The sequence below is a fragment of the Dendropsophus ebraccatus genome, chromosome 7 (assembly GCF_027789765.1).
Source record: "Dendropsophus ebraccatus isolate aDenEbr1 chromosome 7, aDenEbr1.pat, whole genome shotgun sequence".
NCBI lineage: Eukaryota > Metazoa > Chordata > Amphibia > Anura > Hylidae > Dendropsophus > Dendropsophus ebraccatus.
The window spans coordinates 54,085,239-54,107,100 of NC_091460.1; the positions used below are offsets into that span (position 1 = coordinate 54,085,239).

Sequence of the window (21,862 nt, forward strand, 5' to 3'; positions counted from 1 at the left end):
GTAAATTGCAATCTTGCTTTATATCACATCTACTGTTGATTTAGAATTTGAAAGTTATAACGGAAGGGACACTTTAAACAAAAGGTTGTTTTCTGATGACACACTCCCTTTAGTATGTCTCTGCACGGGAATTTTGATGCATTTGCCAGTAGTGTACATTGGATTTATTACATAATCTGTAAACTATTGGATTATTTATTTATTATTCCACGTTTGTTTGTCTTGATATTTAGTGTCTCCATTATGTATGTGTTTATTACAACATGTTTCCAAACTACAACAGCTCTTGCTATAAGGGTAGATTTACACATTGCTCCTCATTGCGCCATTTTCACTAAAATTGCTATAAAAATGGTGCTATAAGGTCTGGCAGATCTGTTGCTATTGGAAATTAGTAAGTAGAATCACTCAAGAGATAAATTTCTATCCTTCGGGAAACTTTGGTGGTTTCATTAAAAAGCCCTAGACCTGCTCTTTATTTATCCCCCTTCCATATGCTTTTTAATCTTTGTAATCCCCCAGTAGTCGCGGTACAAGTCATTTATCCTTATACCTCTTGAGGGGAATTTCATTTGAAATCACCTTGGCTTTAAATAATGGATGAAAATGTGACTATTATTAGTCTACATGAAAATTCATAATTCGCAAGATGATAAAAATGTGACTATTATTAGTCTACAAGAAAATTCATAATTCGCAAGATGATAAAAATGTGACTATTATTAGTCTACAAGAAAATTCATAATTCGCAAGATGATAAATATGTGACTATTATTAGTCTACAAGAAAATTCATAATTCGCAAGAAGACCACACAGTACTTTTGGTTTTCTTTATATCCTTCTACATGTGTATTTTTTTTTTTTTTTTTTTTGCCTAATGAATTATTAAAACAAAATGCAACAAGGTGTAAAAATACAGATCTTAATGGAAACCTGTCAAACAGACACTTTAACCATGACAAAGTCCCCACTGAAAATCTATGGATCCATTAACAGATCCATTTAAAAAGTAAATCAAACGGATGTTGCAACAGGATAGTCAAGCGTGATGTGAATAGGCCTTTAGTGGTATCTTTCCTTCTCTGATAATATACACTCTTTTTCCACTCAGCATTTCCTAAACTTCACATGACCTGTTTAAGGCATCCGTAGGTAGAACAATCCTAATGTAATCCATGTTTTGAATAAAGTAAAAGACAAGTATTCAAAGAGCCACCAAATATAAGAAGTAACTAGTGTGCAGCCAGCCACTCTCAGGGAATGGAATCAGCTCGCTGCTCAATTTTCTATCATCAACCGAACTATCTATCATGGATCCTAATTACTTCAATCCTCCCAAATTACAGCCGCTCTATTCCTCTAATAGGGACTGTTATAAATTACCACAAGTATGAACTGAGTCACATTCTGGGCCCTGCAGCAATCATTTCCCTGGAGACCATTAGATAATGAGGCCACTTTAAGAGAACTTAATTTTACAAGATTTTCTAATTTTGGTGACATACAAAGTTTGTTCATATTTTTCAGTCTAGTTTGAGGCAGTTTAGTTAATATGGTGGTTTTAGGAACAGAAGATTAGTAGATTAATTTAATGACGGGTCACATATAGCAGATCTCAGTTTGCTATATAGTACAGTGCCTCAGGGTGTCGAATTAGACTGTAGTCGACATTGGGACAGATTATTTTTTCCTGTTTAAATCAGGCCTGTGGAGTCTGCAAGCTGTAGCTCCGTCTCCTGAATTTTATCATGGGCCAACTCCAACTCCGAGCTACTTCATAAATGGCCAATCAGACACCAGGGGAGTTATTTATCACACTAGTATAACATGGAACTGGCTCAGCGGCTTCTTCCTAATGTCCTACATGGTCCTGGGGCGACTTCTGAGGGAATAAGGCAAAGATATAAAGCAGATTCTCCTGTGTGTGTGTGTGCAGTGGATGCAGCCAGTCTCCAGCCACCATATCCTAAAGAACTCAAAACTATACTAGAGCGACCTGGTGGTCTTTTTCTGCTGACAATCTTCTATGTTTTTAACTAAATATTTACCATACACACAGAAACACTGCTAACAATGCCAGATACCTGTAATATAGAGGTCAGACATAGGCCCAGATTTATCAGCTCTCTGTCATCATACTCTGTCACTCCTGAAACATTGCGGCCCCACAGGAACTACCCGCTCCGCCAGTCAGTGACTGCAGCTGTGTCCTCACTCACTCACTGATTGGCTTAGCAGGCATTTCCAAGTGGGGCAGTGAAACTACAGGATAGGGAGCCCGGCAGGACCATGAGCGGTGATGCTGCACCCCCCCCCCCCCCCCCCCCTGTATTTTTTACTGTTGCCCATGATACCCCTTCAATTTCTGCCTCTTTCTCATACACACAAAGCCATAACACACACACACAGAGCCTGCTGCAGCTGGTACTCTACTTATTGCTTCTTCTTCTCCTTCTTCTCTATATTACACAGGATATCTTCATATTACACTGCTGCTCATATACAGGCATCCAGCATTCAGGGAGAGAACAGCACAAATCTCCCCACACGCACGATGGACTCTTCCAGCTAAGAAAAAAACTGCCAAAAAGTGACTTTTTCCTGTCCCCATCCTTATCTAATAGGGCCAGAGCTTTTATTAAGGCCATTACTGATATATAGAGGAAACTAAATGTATGTGAAAAAGTGTTTTTCTGGTTAAATAAATTGGGGCTTTAGATTTATAGAACATAAAATATATTGATGAGGAACATTTATAAAATGTATATGAAAACTTGATTATAAAATTTTGAAAGATTTTTATAAAGCTGAAGTCGGTAAATTTTTTTCAACTCCAAATACAGTGAAAAGTAGTTCTTACTCCAACTCCATACCCCTGGTCTAAAATTTATGTAGCATAAACTAAGGGTCCTTTTACATAAAAAATTATTTGACAGATTTTTTTAAGCCAAAGCCAGGAATAGATTTGAAAAAAGGGGAAATCTCAGTCTTTCCTTTATGACCTGTTCTCTGTTTATAGTATGTTCCTGGCTTTGGCTTTAAAAATCTGTCAGATAACCTGTCAATGAACCACCTGAATCAACCACCTTTTGTAACTCATTCTAATTATACTACCACAACAGCCTCTTTATTAAAGTGCTTATAAAATGTAATAAAATCTATACAAATATAACAGTATATTAATAAATAATTAGGGAGGTATAGCTCAGCCACCCCATACCAACATGAGAGATGACAAATATGTCCATGTCACTGCACCCCACATATCACCATTCCTTTAAACCTACCCCAGTAGGAAAATTGCTGAACTCTTGAATTCCATCTGTCTTATAACTCCCCACAACATTTACAGAACCCCACTTTAGAAGTCCCCTCCAAGACCTCCCTACTGCTAGACTGTTATGACAGTAGATTCGATTACAGTAGAACCATCACTTGTCCACCTAAGGGACAGGTGGGCTAATCTTGGTCTACCAGGAAAGGGCTTCTACTCTTTTTTCTTCTTGCTGAATAGGTACAGCATATTCCAACCGCTTCCTCTCTACTCCCTTCATGTCTGCCCCTACTGCCTCCTCAGAATACTCAACCCCCCTTCCTTGCCTACTTTTCCCATCAAATCTAATTATGCAAAGCCTACACTACTTTTCAATTTTTTGCACCAACATTTTGGCACAATTTTAATGCAGTGCTAGTTTTCAAGCCACATCATCTTTACAATAATGAGTTTTCTGTTCTGGCTCTACAGTACAGTATTGTATGCACTGTACTATAAAACCATGATATCCAACTTAGAGGTGAGCTGTCATATGGGATGAGGACAGAGACCTTCTGAAGCTGGCACTACATCTGTAAAGGCTATGGACACTGATGACATAGAAAAAATGATTTTTACATATAGGTTCACACTGCGATTTAGCGATATTTTTTTCCAGCTGTTTTATGTAAAAATGGATGAAAAAACAGATACATTTCATTGAGTTCCTTTGTAAAAAGAAAAGGATCAAAGCACATCCGTTTTTTTAGTGTACAGTATGCAAAAATATGGTCAACTACGTTTTTGTATACACTAAAAAAGGATGTGTTTTGATCTGTTCTTTTTTAATGGAAGTCAAGGGAAAAACATCAAAACGGTAGAACGGATACGGAAAAAAAAAACAGATTGCAAAAATGCAGTGTGAACCCAGCTTTAATGGTTCTGTAATCATTCCTATGTTCCTTGAGTCTGCAATCATTCCTATGTTCATTTTGAGAACCCCTGGTATATAAATTACAATCTGCTCCTAGCTAAAGATCCTTCTCATGTGAGCGTGTCCTCCTTTAATGCAAGCTAAGTGTAAGGTCTGTGTGTTCAGGAGCTTAGATTTTGACCATTCTCTGTACACAACCTAAATGATTCTTCCCTGCCTTGTATCTGCTTTATTTCCTATCTACAGCCTATATGAGCTACCCTCAATGTATAATTTCCCAATTCTCCACACTCTAAGGTGCTGTAAATAACTCCTTCTAATCTTCCCCCAGTGAAATTGTGCCCATAAACTTTGGGAAAAAAGTATTGGTTTTTATGGGCCATATGTGGAAACACTAAGTTAAAAAAGAAAAAACATATATTCTAGTTAAAATTCCATAATTTGGCATAATTTGGCTACCTTTACCTCTACAGAATGTAACTGTACCTGTCATCATGATCTGCCATGGGACTGACAGTCCAGCTGTATGGTGCTTTTTTCTCTGTCTTCTATCAATCTTTTGTAGTACATGAAGCCTTCAGTTCAGTTCGTGGACAGAGTGTTACTTTTTTGAGAAACACTTTAATTAAAACATTCCCACACACATCCAGGCTGAGCACAGAAGCAATTTCTGTGGCTATTAATGATCAGAACATTTTCCTGGCAAACCTCGCACTTGTTTTGGGAATACTTGTCCCTCACTGCCTTCTATATTGTCACATTTGTCATCCATCATTGTAGGCTGGGGAGTTAAAGATAAGGAAAAAATCATTTTACAAAGTCTAAGGTTTCCTTTGTACAGTTTTTGTGACATTTTTTGGGCTGGCTAAAAAGGCCAAACATGTCATGTATTTTCAGTCTTTTTAATAGCTTAGAATTTATTCGCACTTGGTTGTTTTCTCAGGCATCTTTTCTTTCTATAGAATAAGGTGTTAGACAAAGCTTAGAATAAAGCTTGATGTATATATGTTATGGACTTCACAATTGTACCAAAAGTAAGGGAAAAAACACCCTCAACATAATGCACTGTTTAAATGAAGTTCCTAACTTTCTATTGGCAAAACCTATAGGAAGATGGTTTATACTTTCATAGCATGATGGCGCACATAGAAGTTTAGCTTAGATGAGGGTACATTCTAGGACAGGGGTGTCAAACTCAAATACACAGTGGGCCAAAATAAAAAAATTGAACAAAGTCATGGGCCAACCTAGATATTTATTGAAGCACGAATGCTGCAGTCCAGGCACTGTCAGTGGTGTGAGTCTCCCAGCGCTTTGTACTATGATAAATGACATGATAAATTGCTATGATATGATTAAACCCCATGTAATAACCAACCCCCCCAAAAATTACCCCATGTAGTAGCCAACCCAACCAAAATTGCCCCACATATTAGCCAGCCCTCCCAATAGTGCCCATATAATAGCCAGCCCTCCCCAATAGTCTCATATAGTAGCCAGTCCTCCCCCATAGTCTCTTATATAGTACCCAGACCCCCAGTAGTCTTATATAGTAGCCAGACCTCCCCAGTAGTCTTATATAGTAGCCAGCCCTCCCCAGTGGTCTCATATAGTAGCCAGGCCTCCCCCATAGTCTCTTATATAATAGCCAGCCCCGCAGTAGTCTTATATAGTAGCGAGACCTCCCCAGTAGTCTTATATAGTAGCCAGCCCTCCCCAGTAGTCTCATATAGTAGCCAGCCCTCTCCCATAGTCTTATATAGTTGCTAGCCCACCCCCATAGTCTCTTATATAGAAGCCAGCCCTCCCCAGTAGTCTCATATAGTAGCCAGCCCTCCCCCATAGTTTCTTATATAGTAGCTAGCCCTCCGCCATAGTCTGTTATATAGAAGCCAGCCCTCCCCAGTAGTCTTATATAGTAGCCAGCCCTCCCCAGTGGTCTCATATAGTAGCCAGGCCTCCCCCATAGTCTCTTATATAATAGCCAGCCCCACAGTAGTCTTATATAGTAGCGAGACCTCCCCAGTAGTCTTATATAGTAGCCAGCCCTCCCCAGTAGTCTCATATAGTAGCCAACCCTCTCCCATAGTCTTATATAGTTGCTAGCCCACCCCCATAGTCTCTTATATAGAAGCCAGCCCTCCCCAGTAGTCTCATATAGTAGCCAGCCCTTCCCCATAGTTTCTTATATAGTAGCTAGCCCTCCGCCATAGTCTGTTATATAGAAGCCAGCCCTCCCCAGTAGTCTCATATAGTAGCCAGCCCTCCCCAGTAGTCTCATATAGTAGCCAGCCCTCCCCAGTAGTCTCATATAGTAGCCAGCCCTCCCCAGTAGTCTCATATAGTAGCCAGCCCTCCCCAGTAGTCTCATATAGTAGCTAGGCCTCCCCTATAGTTGCTTATATACTAGCCAGCCCTCCCCAGTAGTCTCATATAGTAGCCAGCCCTTCCCAATAGTCTCTTATATGATAGCCATTGCGGGCCAGATGTAATTCAAACTCTGAACTGCCTGGTGGGCCAAAAATAATGGCACCACGAGTTTGACATGACTGTTCAGGAACATTAAAAAAATGATCTGTGTACTTAGTATTTTGGACCTAATTTTCAGATGTCAAACATCCATTTTTATCTTATTGCCTAGTATAAAATTTGATGATGAAATGTCTGTGAGTTTACATGTGGTTTAGGTTTACATCCATAATTATAACAGCTGTAAAATTATATACATTGTAGGGGATTGTTTTGCCCCATTTCTCCCTTTAAAACAAAAGGCAATTGAAATATTCTCACCGCACCTCTATGACAAAGAAATAAAAAAATAAAAAAATGTTTAAAGGGGTTGTCCAGCGAAAATCTTTTTTATTTAAATCAACTGGTATCAGAAAGTTATATAGATTTGTAATTTACATCTATTAAAAAATCTCAAGTTTTCTAATACTTATTAGCTGATGTATATCATGCAGGAAGTGTTGTTTTATTTTCAGTCTGACACACTGCTCTCTGCTGACATCTCTGGCCGAGACAGGAACTTTGTCTCGGTTTTCTATAAATCCCCATAGAAAATCTCGGCCAGAGATGTCAGCAGAGAGCGCTGTGTAAAACTGAAAATAAAACAACATTTCCTGCAGGACATACAGCAGCTAATAAGTACGGGAAGACTTGAGATATTTTAATAGAAGTAAAATACAAATCTATATAACTTTCTGACACCAGTTGATTTGACAACCCCTTTAAGTGATTGCTGCATTGGACAACTACAATAAAGGTATGGATGGTCTTACTGCTTAGATGGATACTGCGGAAGAAATAATTGTACTGCTTTAGTGCTAGCTATGGGCGGTAGGGTGAAGTTTAAGAGCCACTCTGTTTTACTCCTGATAAAGGTAAAATGCACAATGCAGATTTTAATATAAGTGACTATCCTAAAACAAAGAAATCATTTGTGAATTGTCTTTAATAGGGGTACACTGTTGGGAAAAAATATATATTTTTTCAACTGGTGTCTGAAAGTCCTACAGATGTGTAAATTACTTCTATTTAAAAATCTCAAGCCTTCAAGTACTTATTAGCTGCTATGGGCCATTCCATCTAAACTGAACCTTTCGTAACAGCCATAACACCTAGTTAAACATTTTTTTTTTAACAGCTAATTTAAAAAAAATGCAATTTAACCACAAAAGTTATAAACATGATATTTATTAATGTATATTTATAACTTTAGTGTTTAAATTGCAGTTTTAGGCTATGTTCACACTACGTATAAGACCGGCCATTCCGTGACTCCGGCCGCAAATAATGGACCTGTCAGTTGTTTGCGGCGCCGCACAGATCCCGGACGGAGCGTATACGATGTGTGTACGCTCCGGCCGGGATCCCATAGCAAATAATGCTATGTTCCACCCCGCAAATCTACGGCTGTAGTTCTGCGGTGAGAACTACGGCCGTAGATTTACGTAGTGTGAAAATAGCCTTACAAGGTTTAACTAGGTGTTACGGGTGTTATCAAAGGTTCAGTTTGGATGGAATGGCCCCTATTTGACCTGAAGGAAGTAATGTATTCTCTTCAGTCTGACACAGCTCTCTCTGCTACCACCTCGGTCCGTGACAGGAACTGTCCAGAGTTGGAACAAATCACCATAAAAAGTTTAAAAAAAACTCTCCTGCTCTGGACAGTTCCTGTCACGGACAAAGGTGGCAGCAGAGAGCACTAGAAAAAATACACCACTTCCTAAAGGACATACAGCAGCTGATAGGACTGGGAGACTTGAGTTGACAAATCTGATTAACTTTCTGACACCAGTTGATTTTAATTTTTTTTTTTTTTACTGGAGTACCTTTTTAGAAGACAATTCACATATGATTTCTTTGTATTAGGACAGTAACTTATATACAGATATTGTGAATTTTACCTTGATCAGGGGTAAAGAAGAATTGCTCTTAAACTTCACACTACCGCCAGTGGCTAGCTCTTGAATAAATAATAACTGCAGACAGGACCCAGACTTTAAACATTAAAGCCCATCCTGCAATTATCAGTGAATAATGGTGGTCATGACCAGCTATTTACCCATTACCACAGACTGCGCCTGCACGTGCCACTATTTAAAGGAACCTAGACTAGTCGAATCTGCTGATAGCTCCCTATTGAGCACAGGGCACTGAGGATGAAGGTATGTCGCTTACATTCATCTTTGGCGCCTTTCCAGTGCAGCTTTAATGTAATCCTTGGTCCGATAAGGCCATTTGGAGCACTGCCACACCCATAGATCGCTGGTTTGGCCTGCCCCCGTCCGGCCTGCACCACTCATGAGCATTAGAGGGAGTGGGCCTGCGGGGGGTGGTTCGGTGCTCCGGGGGTGGGGCAGCTCTCCAAATGGCCTTACTGTACACATGATTACATTAAAACTGCATGAAAAAGACGCTGAGGATGAAGGTAAGAGACATACCTTCATCCTCAGCGCTCCATGAGCAATAGGGAGCCATCAGCAGTCTACATTCGTCTACCCTGCTGACAGTTCCATTTTAAAGCGACTCTGTACCAACAATCTGACATCCCCCCAACCACTTGTACCTTCAGATAGCTGCTTTTAATCCAAGATCTGTCCTATGGTCCGTTCGGCAGGTGATGCAGTTATTGTCCTTAAAAAACAACTTTTAAACTTGCAGCCCGTGCCAAACGGGAGTATCTGTGCCCTAACTTTGCACCACCCCTCCTTCCCTCCTCCCCACCCTCTTCATCATTAGGAATGCCACTGGAACATTTTCTCCATGCTGAACACTGCACCGGTGCATAACGATCCAGCCCATGTGCCGGGCTGACACAGCTGATGAATAGGAGACAATCTGCCTGGAGCATTCCTAATGATGAGGAGGGTGGGGAGGAGGGACAGAGAGGTTATGCCAGCCTAATGCATACACAATCTAAGCCCCGTCTGTTGGGCATGGAGCTGCCAGTTTAAAAGTTGTTTTTTAGAACAATAACTGCATCACCTGCTGAACGGACCACAGGACAAATCTTGGATTAAAAGCAGCTATCCGAAGGTACAAGCGGCTTGGGGGGGACAGATTGTGGGTACAGAGTCGCTTTAAGGTCCTGTTTGCAATTAATAATCACAAATGGTATTGCCATGTGTAAGAGCTACTTTAAAGGACAATTTAAGATATCTCTTAGCAAAAACAGAAGTTACAGGCATATCACACCAGAATTTCAATTTGAAGTATTTATTTTAGTGCATTTTGTTTCATCCGTGCATCATAACATTCAGGATGCAACTGCTCTGGAAGTCTGGAACTGAAATCCATACATTTTTGGAATAGTAAAAAAAAAAAGAGAAGAAACACTACATACGTGCACAAACAAGAGGAAAAACACCATTGTTATAAAACAATAACATCATCAACCTTTTGGTTCATTTTTGGCATTAGAAAGTAAAAATTCTTAATATAGACAGTACCTGTAGGCAGCGAGTGTCCCAGTTACAATGTAACTCTCACGCCTGAGGTATAAGAGATGGGAAACTCTACCAAAGTGCATTGACTGCAGAACAGATGACAAACTCCTTTATATTCGCCAACGGTAACTAACAAAAAAGTTAATATGCCTGAATGCTAATAAGCCAACTGTGTATAGATATGTTAATGTAATAGACATGTGGTGCAATGTTCAGTTAAAAACCTTATTTTCACGATCTCTTACCTGAAGCAGTTCCCACTTCCAGAAGCCAGGTTCAGTGATTAAAGTGTATGTGATCATCACACAGGTCTTTTTATATTGAAAGGGTTGTCGGGTTCTTTTTAATTGATGGCTTATCCTTAGGATAGACCATGAACACTGGATCTGTGGGAGTCCCACTCTTTCTAGTCCCCTGTTTGAAGGTACCTTGTCATGCTGGGGCTTCCCTTTATTGTTCTCTGCAGCAGAGCTCCATACCTACCATATCGGTTGTGCTTGTTATTCCAGTTCAGACCTATTCAGACCTATTCATTTGACTTGGAGAAAGCTGTAGTAAATTGTAATTTAAAAAGTAGTCACTACCAACAGTCCAGAGCTGTGTCTGGTGAGTATGAATGAAAAACAGCCCTCACTGGAGCATTGGACCCCTTCAAGTAGCTGATAGGTGGGGGTAGCGGACATCCACCAAACTAATATTCATAACTTATCCTTGATGCCCTACATGGCACTGCCACTTACAAAAAACTTCTAACATGCTTTAAAACAGTCAAAAGTTTTCATCTTACAGAGAATGGGTGTTCAAACCTCCATTGATCCTTAGAGTCAGGAGAAGAGTTTGACTGAGCGCTTCACTCCCTAGCTCACTGCCTTTCCAATCTTGCTGCAAAAAAAGGCTCCATTGTAAGTTGATTAAGACGGAGATGGATGGAGATTGCAGAAAGCAAGGGAGCGAACACATTAATGAAGTTACATTGATAGCTGCTCATATCATCCATGAAAGGACACCCTCCCCTGAACTTTAGTAGGTTTAAATGGGTTTTCTGGGCAAATGCTCTCTATACGCCTTCCTGTGCATTAAAATACTGTGGTAATACTGTGGTTCTCAAACTGCTCAGAACTCAAACAGTATTTTCAGGGAAACACCTTTCTGGCCCTCAGTCTTGAAGTACAATAATACCAAGGTATTCAAACAAAAATTTTCCTAAAGGTAACGTTTAGAATTCAAACTTTGCTCGATATCTGAACGTTTTTGCGAGCGTGGACCGTGTGTTGTACCTGGTGAGTTTAGCACTGGTGAGGCTTCACATACAGTACAGCACTGTATAAGATTTCTGGAACGCATATACAGGACAGTAGTAGTACAGTCAGTGCACCACCATCTCTAATCCGTTACAGTGCTGGGGGTGGGTGGACACTATACAGTAAAGGATGAGTGAGGAGTTGGTGACTACTGATTATAATTGCTGGTTTTGTTGAATGTTTCTTGTGTATAATGTATTGTACAGTATATAGTGCTGCTCTGTAATGTCCCATACAGTATATAGTGCTGCTCTGTACAGGGCCGGCGTTAGGGGGGAGCAAGCAGTGCAATTGCCCAGGGCCCCCATCCCCCAGGGGCCCCCTACCGCAGTTCCAGTAGGAGAGGAGAGCACAGACAGCGTCCTGCAGCGTATATAGTGCTGTTGGGTAATGTACTGTACAGTATATAGTGCTGCTCTGTAATGTACTGTACAGTACAAAGTGCTGCTCTGTAATGGACTGTACAGTATAGTGCTGCTCTGTAATGTACTGTACAGTATAGTGCTGCTCTGTAATGTACTGTACAGTATATAGTGCTGCTCTGTAATGTACTGTACAGTATAGTGCTGCTCTGTAATGTCCTGTGCAGTATAGTGCTGCTCTGTAATGTCCTGTACAGTATAGTGCTGTTCTGTAATGTCCTATACAGTATAGTGCTGCTCTGTAATGTACTGTACAGTATATAGTGCTGTTCTGTAATGTCCTGTACAGTATATAGTGCTGCTCTGTAATGTACTGTACAGTAAAGTGCTGTTCTGTAATGTCCTGTACAGTATATAGTGCTGCTCTGTAATGTACTGTACAGTATATAGTGCTGTTCTGTAATGTACTGTACAGTATATAGTGCTGTTCTGTAATGTCCTGTATAGTATAGTATAGTGCTGTTCTGTAATGTCCTGTACAGTATATAGTGCTGTGCTGTAATGTCCTGTACAGTAAAGTGCTGCTCTGTAATGTCCTGTACAGTATATAGTGCTGTGCTGTAATGTCCTGTACAGTATATAGTGCTGTTCTGTAATGTACTGTACCGTATAGTGCTGTGCTGTAATGTCCTGTACAGTATATAGTGCTGTTCTGTAATGTACTGTACAGTATATAGTGCTGTTCTGTAATGTCCTGTACAGTAAAGTGCTGCTCTGTAATGTCCTGTACAGTATATAGTGCTGCTCTGTAATGTACTGTACAGTATATAGTGCTGTTCTGTAATGTACTGTACAGTATAGTGCTGTTCTATAATGTACTGTACAATATAGTGCTGTTCTGTAATGTCCTGTAAAGTATATAGTGCTGCTCTGTAATGTCCTGTAAAGTATATAGTGCTGCTCTGCTCTGTAATGTCCTGTACAGTATATAGTGCTGTTATATAATGTCCTGTACAGTATATAGTGCTGTTGGGTAATGTACTGTACAGTATAGTGCTGCTCTTTAATGTCCTGTACAGTATATAGTGCTGTTCTGTAATGTCCTGTACAGTATATAGTGCTGTTATATAATGTCCTGTACAGTATATAGTGCTGTTGGGTAATGTACTGTACAGTATATAGTGCTGCTCTGTAATGTCCTGTACAGTATATAGTGCTGCTCTGTAATATCCTGTACAGTATATAGTGCTGCTCTGTAATGTACTGTACGGTATATAGTGCTGTTCTGTAATGTCCTGTACAGTATATAGTGCTGCTCTGTAATGTCCTGTACAGTATAGTGCTGTTCTGTAATGTCCTATACAGTATAGTGCTGCTCTGTAATGTACTGTACAGTATATAGTGCTGTTCTGTAATGTCCTGTACAGTATATAGTGCTGCTCTGTAATGTACTGTACAGTAAAGTGCTGTTCTGTAATGTCCTGTACAGTATATAGTGCTGCTCTGTAATGTACTGTACAGTATATAGTGCTGCTCTGTAATGTCCTGTACAGTATATAGTGCTGTTCTGTAATGTACTGTACAGTATATAGTGCTGTTCTGTAATGTCTTGTATAGTATAGTATAGTGCTGTTCTGTAATGTCCTGTACAGTATATAGTGCTGTGCTGTAATGTCCTGTACAGTATATAGTGCTGTTCTGTAATGTCCTGTACAGTAAAGTGCTGCTCTGTAATGTCCTGTACAGTATATAGTGCTGTGCTGTAATGTCCTGTACAGTATATAGTGCTGTTCTGTAATGTACTGTACCGTATAGTGCTGTGCTGTAATGTCCTGTACAGTATATAGTGCTGTTCTGTAATGTACTGTACAGTATATAGTGCTGTTCTGTAATGTCCTGTACAGTAAAGTGCTGCTCTGTAATGTCCTGTACAGTATATAGTGCTGCTCTGTAATGTACTGTACAGTATATAGTGCTGTTCTGTAATGTACTGTACAGTATAGTGCTGTTCTATAATGTACTGTACAATATAGTGCTGTTCTGTAATGTCCTGTAAAGTATATAGTGCTGCTCTGTAATGTCCTGTAAAGTATATAGTGCTGCTCTGTAATGTCCTGTACAGTATATAGTGCTGTTATATAATGTCCTGTACAGTATATAGTGCTGTTGGGTAATGTACTGTACAGTATAGTGCTGCTCTTTAATGTCCTGTACAGTATATAGTGCTGCTCTGTAATGTCCTGTACAGTATATAGTGCTGTTCTGTAATGTCCTGTACAGTATATAGTGCTGTTATATAATGTCCTGTACAGTATATAGTGCTGTTGGGTAATGTACTGTACAGTATATAGTGCTGCTCTGTAATGTCCTGTACAGTATATAGTGCTGCTCTGTAATGTCCTGTACAGTATATAGTGCTGCTCTGTAATATCCTGTACAGTATATAGTGCTGCTCTGTAATGTACTGTACAGTATATAGTGCTGTTCTGTAATGTCCTGTACTGTATATAGTGCTGCTCTGTAATGTCCTGTACAGTATATAGTGCTGCTCTGTAATGTACTATACCAGGGGTCCTCAACTGGCGGACCGTGGTCCGAACGTGGACCGCGGAGGCCAGCTGTCCGAACCCCTGCTGCAGCTCAGCATACCTGTATACTGAGCTGCGTTGCTTCCCTCTGCACAGTAACTATGAGCACTCGTAACATATTTACTGTGTTACCGTGCAGGAGCAGCACTGACCGAAAGGGAGCCTTTGGCAGTCAGTCATTCTTGTGGCGGCAGCGGTCACAGGAGGCCGCTCTGTCCCGTCTCAGGTTTCGGCACTTGAATGACGTCACTGGAGCGCCGACACCAGGACAAGGGGAGAGCGGCCTCTTGTGACTGCCACAAGAGCAAAGAGAAGAGGAGACGCCCTGACCCAGGTAAGTATGAGTGTTTGTTTTTTTATGTTATATGCTACATGGGAGGGGGAGCACAGGGGGGCTATATAAATGGGGGAGCACACAGCAGGGGTGCTATATACTACTGGGGGAGCACAGGGGGACTATATACTACTGGGAAGCGCACAGGGGGCTATATACTACTGGGGAGCAAAAAGCGGGGGTCTTTTTACTACTGGGGAGCACACAGCGGGGGCCTATATACTACTGGGGGAGCGCACAGGGGGCTATTTACTACTCGGGAGTACACAGGGGGCTATATCCTACTGGGGGAGCACACAGGGGTCTATATACAACTGGGGAAGCGCACAGGGGGGCTATATACTACTCGGAGAGCGCACAGGGAGACCATATACTACTGGGGGAGAGCGCACAGGGGGGCTACATATTACTGGCAGAGAGCACACACGGGGGGCTATATACTACTGGGGGAGAGCGCACAGGGGAATATATACTACTGGGGGAGCGCACAGGGGAGCTATATACTACTGGGGGAGCACACAGGGTCTATATACTACTCTGGGAGCAACGGGGGATCTATATACTACTGGGGGAGCGCAACACATTTACTAATGATGTTCAGCTCGGACCTTCACCTGACAATAGGCCCCAGTAAGTGGACCTTCACTAAAAGTTGTTGAGTACCCCTGAACTATACAGTATAGTGCTGCTCTGTGATGTACTGTACAGTATATAGTGCTGCTCTGTAATGTCCTGTGCAGTATATAGTGCTGCTCTGTAATGTACTGTACAGTATAGTGCTGTTCTGTAACGTCCTGTACAGTATATAGTGCTGCTCTGTAATGTCCTGTACAGTATATAGTGCTGCTCTGTAATGTACTGTACTGTATATAGTGCTGCTCTGTAATGTCCTGTACAGTATATAGTGCTGTTATATAATGTCCTGTACAGTATAGTGCTGTTGGGTAATGTCCTGTACAGTATATAGTTCTGTTGGGTAATGTACTGTACAGTATAGTGCTGCTCTGTAATGTCTTGTACAGTATATAGTGCTGCTCTGTAAAGTCCTGTACAGTATAGTGCTGCTCTGTACTGTAGTGAATATACAGGGCACTTATCAATGTAATATATGGGTACTGTAGGTAATTATCGGTGGGTGCTGAAACCAATTAAGCATGTTTACATTATTTCCTATGGGAAGACACTGCTCGATTCTCAGACTGCTCGGTTCTCAAACTGCCTTCCGGAAGTAATTAAGTTCGAGAACCGCAGTACCACTGCTAATAGTATTCTGATCCCCACTGCGGCCCTGTTCTTAATCCCTCTGAATAGCATGTCACTTCTGCAGGAAATCCCCATTAAGCTCTATGACTGGCTGAGTAGGGAGCAGCATGTCATCGGAATAAGAAGGAACAGGAGCACAGTGGTGGGGAAGATCTGACAGCAGGTGCAGTGGGGGAGGTAAGTATGACATCTTTCATTATTTTAATGCACAGGAAGGCACAAATATTACATTTGCCTTAAAATCCTTTAATATATATATATATATATATATATATATATATATATATATATATATATATATACACACAAATGAATCCCTCAGCTGCCAGCACACCATGTGCCTTAGCGCTCACATTAAGTTTCCCCTTAAGGCGATATACCAATCTTTCTCCTTTCAGAAAACATTTATACTAATGTCTTTATAATCGTAGGCTTGGACGTCTAACATATGATTTAAATTTTACATTCATGATGCTGAGGCCATAGCTGAACACTTGAGCAGAAACTGATGTTTTAAATGCTTTGCAATTTTCATTGGAGAAATATGAAAAAATAAGATTTCATTTTGTAGGTTGGGATTATTCAAATGAGATACAGGCCGCAGGGAAGTTGTCTCTGTGTCTTGCACAGCCGCCTTCTTTTTGCAAAAGGATTTTATTTTTCTATCACTCAATATTTTCTACAGTTCAAGAGAAGGATTTTTCTGTTTTACTTGTTATTTGTAACTGCTACTTTTGGCTTTGCACATTTTGTCTATTTTTTTATATTTATTTAATATATTTATTTAATATTATTTCTTTTACAATTGTTTTTCATTGTCTTTTGTGCAGATTCAGAAGCAGAGAGGAATGCCCTAAGGGAGCAGGTATACCCCAAGCTGAGAGAATTCTGCAGAGAAAACTATGGCATGGAGTTCCAGGTAATGTACTTAAAGGGAAACCATTAGGAGGTTAGAAGCGTCTAACCTGCTGATATATCCCTATAGCACATGGGGTCCCAATGATGTTGTAAAAAAAAAGATATTGAGGGCTTTTCCTCAGGATAGGCCATCAATAAAAAAAAAACTGAGGAAGCCCCCCCCCCTCTTAAGTGAGCCATTTAGCCATGGGACAGTCCATTGAATAATACTAGATTATACTATGTTTTTTTTTTTAGAAAAACAAAATAAAAAAATATATACACACACAATCATGTTTCTAGTGCCTGAGCACTCTTCTTCAAGGTAAATTTACCTTGATGAAGAGCGCTTAAGCACTAGTAATACATCAGCTTCTCTTATTTTTGTAGGGGATACACTAAGGGGGAGATTTATCAAACATGGTGTAAAGTAAAATTGTCTCAATTGCCCCTAGCAACCAATCAGATTCCTCCTTTTATTCCTCACAGATTATTTGGATAATGAAGTGTGGAATCTGATTGGTTGCTATGGGCAACTAAGACAATTCTACTTTACACCAGTTTGATAAGTCTCCCCCTGTATAACAAGCTTTGAAATTAATAGGTGGACTATCTTTAATCCTTGCCAATGGACATTCCTTCTTTCAGTGATTGTTGTTGTTGCCTTGCTGTCACAAAAAGTAATCTGGGGAGACTGTCAGAGCTGTGACTAGATACATTTGAAGTGTGTGAGGTCAGCCGTTGATCTGGAAGCGGGCCGTCGTAACAGATCTACTGGAACATGATTTAACCTAAAATCAGTACAAATACAGAAACTCAAAGTAATGACAAAGTTACTCGGTTTCTTTGGCTTTGTCTTTATAGCTTTTTATCGTAGTTGAAAATCTCATGAAATCTGACATTCATTTATTTTTTTACGGGAATCTGATTTTTTACTGTGCAGATTTGAAATCTACGGCCCAGCAAAGGAGAATGACAGGTTGCTTTTTTAACACAGAATCTGTATGGACTAGGCCATGGATAGTCAATACTCCATGTGAACTAGCAGCAAATCTACCACAGAAATCCAGTGTTATGCCTTGAATTTCTTCCATGAACTCCTCCCTATGATGGAGCAATTGAAATCTGCCTCTTGAGCAGTAGCGGATTATAACAGGTCCATTTCGGGCGGTAGCCCAGGGCCCAGAGCTCCTGGTGGCCCCAAGGCCACCCAGAGAGACTTATACTTTCAGTGGTATATTGTCTCCTGGCTACAGTTCTGCCACGATTTGCAAATAATTGCTGCTTTTTTACCTCAATTTTGCACAAGTCAGGGCATCACAACATTATCTATCCTGTACCATGAACACCACGCTAGTGCTGTACTTACAGTTGGGTGGGGATGGGGGGGGCTAGGTTTGGTGAACAGCCCAGGGCCTATGGTAAAGTTAATCTGCCCCTGCTCTTGAGGGTTTTTGCTTTCCTCTGGATCAACACAGTAGGGTTATAGGTTGAACTACATGGACTTTTACCTTTTTTTAATCTTATTAACTATATAAATATTTACCCCTACTTAACCTTATTTACATAGAAAGTGTCAAAAATTGTTAAAAGGAGTAATTTCCGTGAAGCTGAATGAACACCCCATTACCAAACAGATAATAGCAGTTTTCCATAGTTCATCTAGATTTTGCTGTCTTTTCTAGGATTATGGTGTGAATCTACGTTTAAAGCATACCTGTTACTAAAAATAACTTTAGAAATATCATCAGACTTGTCAAAAGTTATTGATCGGAGTGGGTCTCACTGCTGACACCAAAATTCACAATGAAAGTCTATAGAAAATGTTCTGAGCTGCCAACCTGGGAGTGGATCGTTCTGCCGCGATCTCTCCATCTCTCCCCAGCTATATATTCTGATCATGGAGGGTGTCAGCAATGAGACCCGCTCTGATCAATACTTTTTTACTTTTAATTTTTCTTTCCTTATATTCTTCTCATCTCTCGATTTAAAGAGACTCTGTATCCTCCAACCCACCCCACCAAACCGCTAGTACCATTAGTTTGATGAGTCTATTTTTGCTTGTTTGTTAAAATATGAGTAATTCTGATCAGAAGAACTTTCAAGAAAAGAAGAACAAGCTGCATTACAGAAATGTAAAATGGATAATTATTTGCCAAGATCCATTGATCTTTACAAGCTATCAACATCACAGCTTTACTGTGTGTAATAAACAGCTTTCATATGAGCAGCATCATACATAATTACATAACTTGTACATGTAACTTACTATATTCACAAGAGACCTGATAACTAGCAAGCGATAATTACTGGCATAAATAGACAGTGTAGAAGGATAATCTGCTGTTATATCCAATGCAGCCCCTAGTCAGTGTTGTGTGTTTACTATAGACTTTTTCCAAATTCCTAATAATTCAACCTCCTGTTTAATAAGTCATGGGCTGATAACTTGCTGGAAAGATAGTGAAGGGCTGTACTTAGCTGGCTTTGCCAGTCCCATAGTGAGCGAATGGATGTACAAAGCCTATGTTCAACTGCTTAATTCGCACAGTGTTCAAGAGATCCCTATTCTCGTGATCATAGGGATCCCAGCTGTCAGATTCCCATTTATTGGATACTTATCACTAATCCTGCGGCTAGGTGAAAAATTATAATCTTGAATGGGCTAGTGAGACTGGTGAAAACATCAATGGTCTAGATGAGAGGTAGGCAACCGTCAAGACATAGAGATTTACTTGGAACTTGGAAGGGTCTTGAGATTGACTTGGGTCTAATTCATGATGACCATACAGGGATGGGGTGAATGTTTCCACATGTGGTCATAGTTTTCTGCTGCAAAAGACTGCTGGTGTGTGGAACCATATCCAGTAAAGTGTAAAACCTCTCCATTCCAGCGCCGGAATGGAGAGGTTTTACATGTCAGTTTTTTTCAGCACCGCATGGGATCCCAGCGGAGCGCATACAATGTGTGTACGCTCCGGCCAGGATCCCATTGAAAATAAGGCTATGTTTCACCCCTTAAAACTACAGCCGTAGTTCTGCGGCGAGAACTACGACCGTAGTTTTACGTAGTGTGGACAAAGCCCTAAAGTGCATCATCAAGGTTAATTTAATAGAATTTATGGAACCAGATGAAGAATTATAAAACAAGCTCTTTTCCAAAGGTCCTCTGCACTAGCGTGATTAGGTTAATACTATATGTAGAGGACTTGACTTTCTATGGCAACTGGTAAGCTTTATACTGGCTTACTGGTAAAAAATGTCCTGGACTGGCTGCTCTGAGCTCCATGCTCGTCTGTGCTTAAATAATTTTTTGCTGGCTTTTTGTTTATATGGTAAAACATGTGGTTTCCTGCTCAAGAGCAGAAGGTTTGCCACACTGTAAGCAGAAAACCCCATGCCTCACCAGATACAGCACAAGCAAGTGATGTATGAAACAACAAAGACTTACCTTTGAGCAGAAAAGCAGATTATCTATGTCAGACACAGAGCACCTAGCCCAGTGAATCTATTAACAGTGTCGCTGCTGTAATTTCCATGCCATCTTGCTTAAAGTGTCACTGTTGTTAAAACTTTTATTGCAGAAATCAATAGTACAGGCGATTTTAAGAAACTTTGTAATTGGTTTTATTATCCAAATGAATGAATGAATAAATGAATTTTTATCATGAAAAAGCAGTTTGAAGCTCTCCCCCCCTGTCTTCATTATTTCCTATGGAGAGAGAAAGTAAAAGCAGCAAAATAGGACAACAAAGAGTTATTTTACATTCACATTGCAGGCTCTCTCCTCTGACAGGCACCATGGACCTCTCTGACCACTAATTAGGGCTCTGAATAGCTCCCCTGCTGAGCAATCATTTGTTCTCGGCTCTCAGCTGCCCGCTAATCTCACTCCTCCCCCCTCCCCTCTTCATAGACCAGACAGATCCGACTGATGAAAAAACAGTCAAGATTTCCTGATTCTGAGGAGTGGATGACAGAAAGGAGAGGAGGGGGGACCTGGGAAAAGGCTTTTTACATGCAGATAATGGCATATTTGGCTAACAAACCCAATTACAAAGTTTCTTAAAATCACCTGGACTATTGATTTCTGCAAAAAAAAATAAAAAATAACGACAGTAACACTTTAAGACACCATGGAAAGATTACAAGGGAGCATGACCAGCCTTTAAAGACAGGTGACTCTGCTCCTTAAAAAGCATGCCATTCTGGGCAGATGTAGCACACTAACTATAAACTTGGCTACATCTGTAGATGATGACCATAAGTGAGACAAAGGTGTGCTCATGTTTTGGCTGTTAAAGCCCAGTAGATAAAACTTGAAAAGCTCTGGTCTAATTAGGCGTGCCATCCTTCTTTATTCAAAACAGTTATGCTCCATGTACATATTGCAATAAACTTACTGACAGTGAACTCACTAAATTCTAATTATCTTATTCTTAATTTACCAATATTAGGATTATGGATCTGACATTGTCATTATTTTCAGTTTTACTGTATGTTATGACAGGGAAGAAAGACGGAAAATACTGACACAGATGTGAACTTAACCTTAGGGTCTTTCTGTTGCAGTGTTTCAGTGCTCTGGAGGCGAATGCATAGTGGATATAGATTACAGGATTAACTGAGTAATTAGTTATACAAGCAATGGATCTCTTAACAACATGATTTTCATTAGTGTTATGTGCAAAGACAACAAGTTTGTAGCATCAGTGTTTGTTCACATATATAAAAATAGAATGCTTCAACAACATCATGATGTACATAATGGTGAATGTTTAACAAGTCTTCATTGTTAGCGCCTCAAATGGGCACTGAACATCTGATCTGTTGTAGAGACATCTCGGAAGTTTTGTGCACAGTGTTCAGACTCCTAACCTGTCGCTAAAGAGGTGGAAGAAGGGCAAGCAAATCACTTTCTTTCCCAGCTGTAAACCTTGTGACAGCAACATTCATATGTTGCAATTCTATGGGATCC

At 40.3% G+C, this 21,862-nt stretch overlaps 1 protein-coding gene across 1 annotated transcript in view; it reads left to right on the forward strand.

Moving 5' to 3' along the window:
* Positions 1 to 21,862, forward strand: part of NWD2 (NACHT and WD repeat domain containing 2) — a 161,348-nt gene that overhangs the window by 51,755 nt on the left and 87,731 nt on the right. Inside the window, exon 2 of the mRNA XM_069976488.1 lies at positions 16,818 to 16,906. Within this exon, the coding sequence (XP_069832589.1) occupies positions 16,818 to 16,906 (89 nt within the window). The remainder of the gene's footprint in view (positions 1 to 16,817; positions 16,907 to 21,862) is intronic.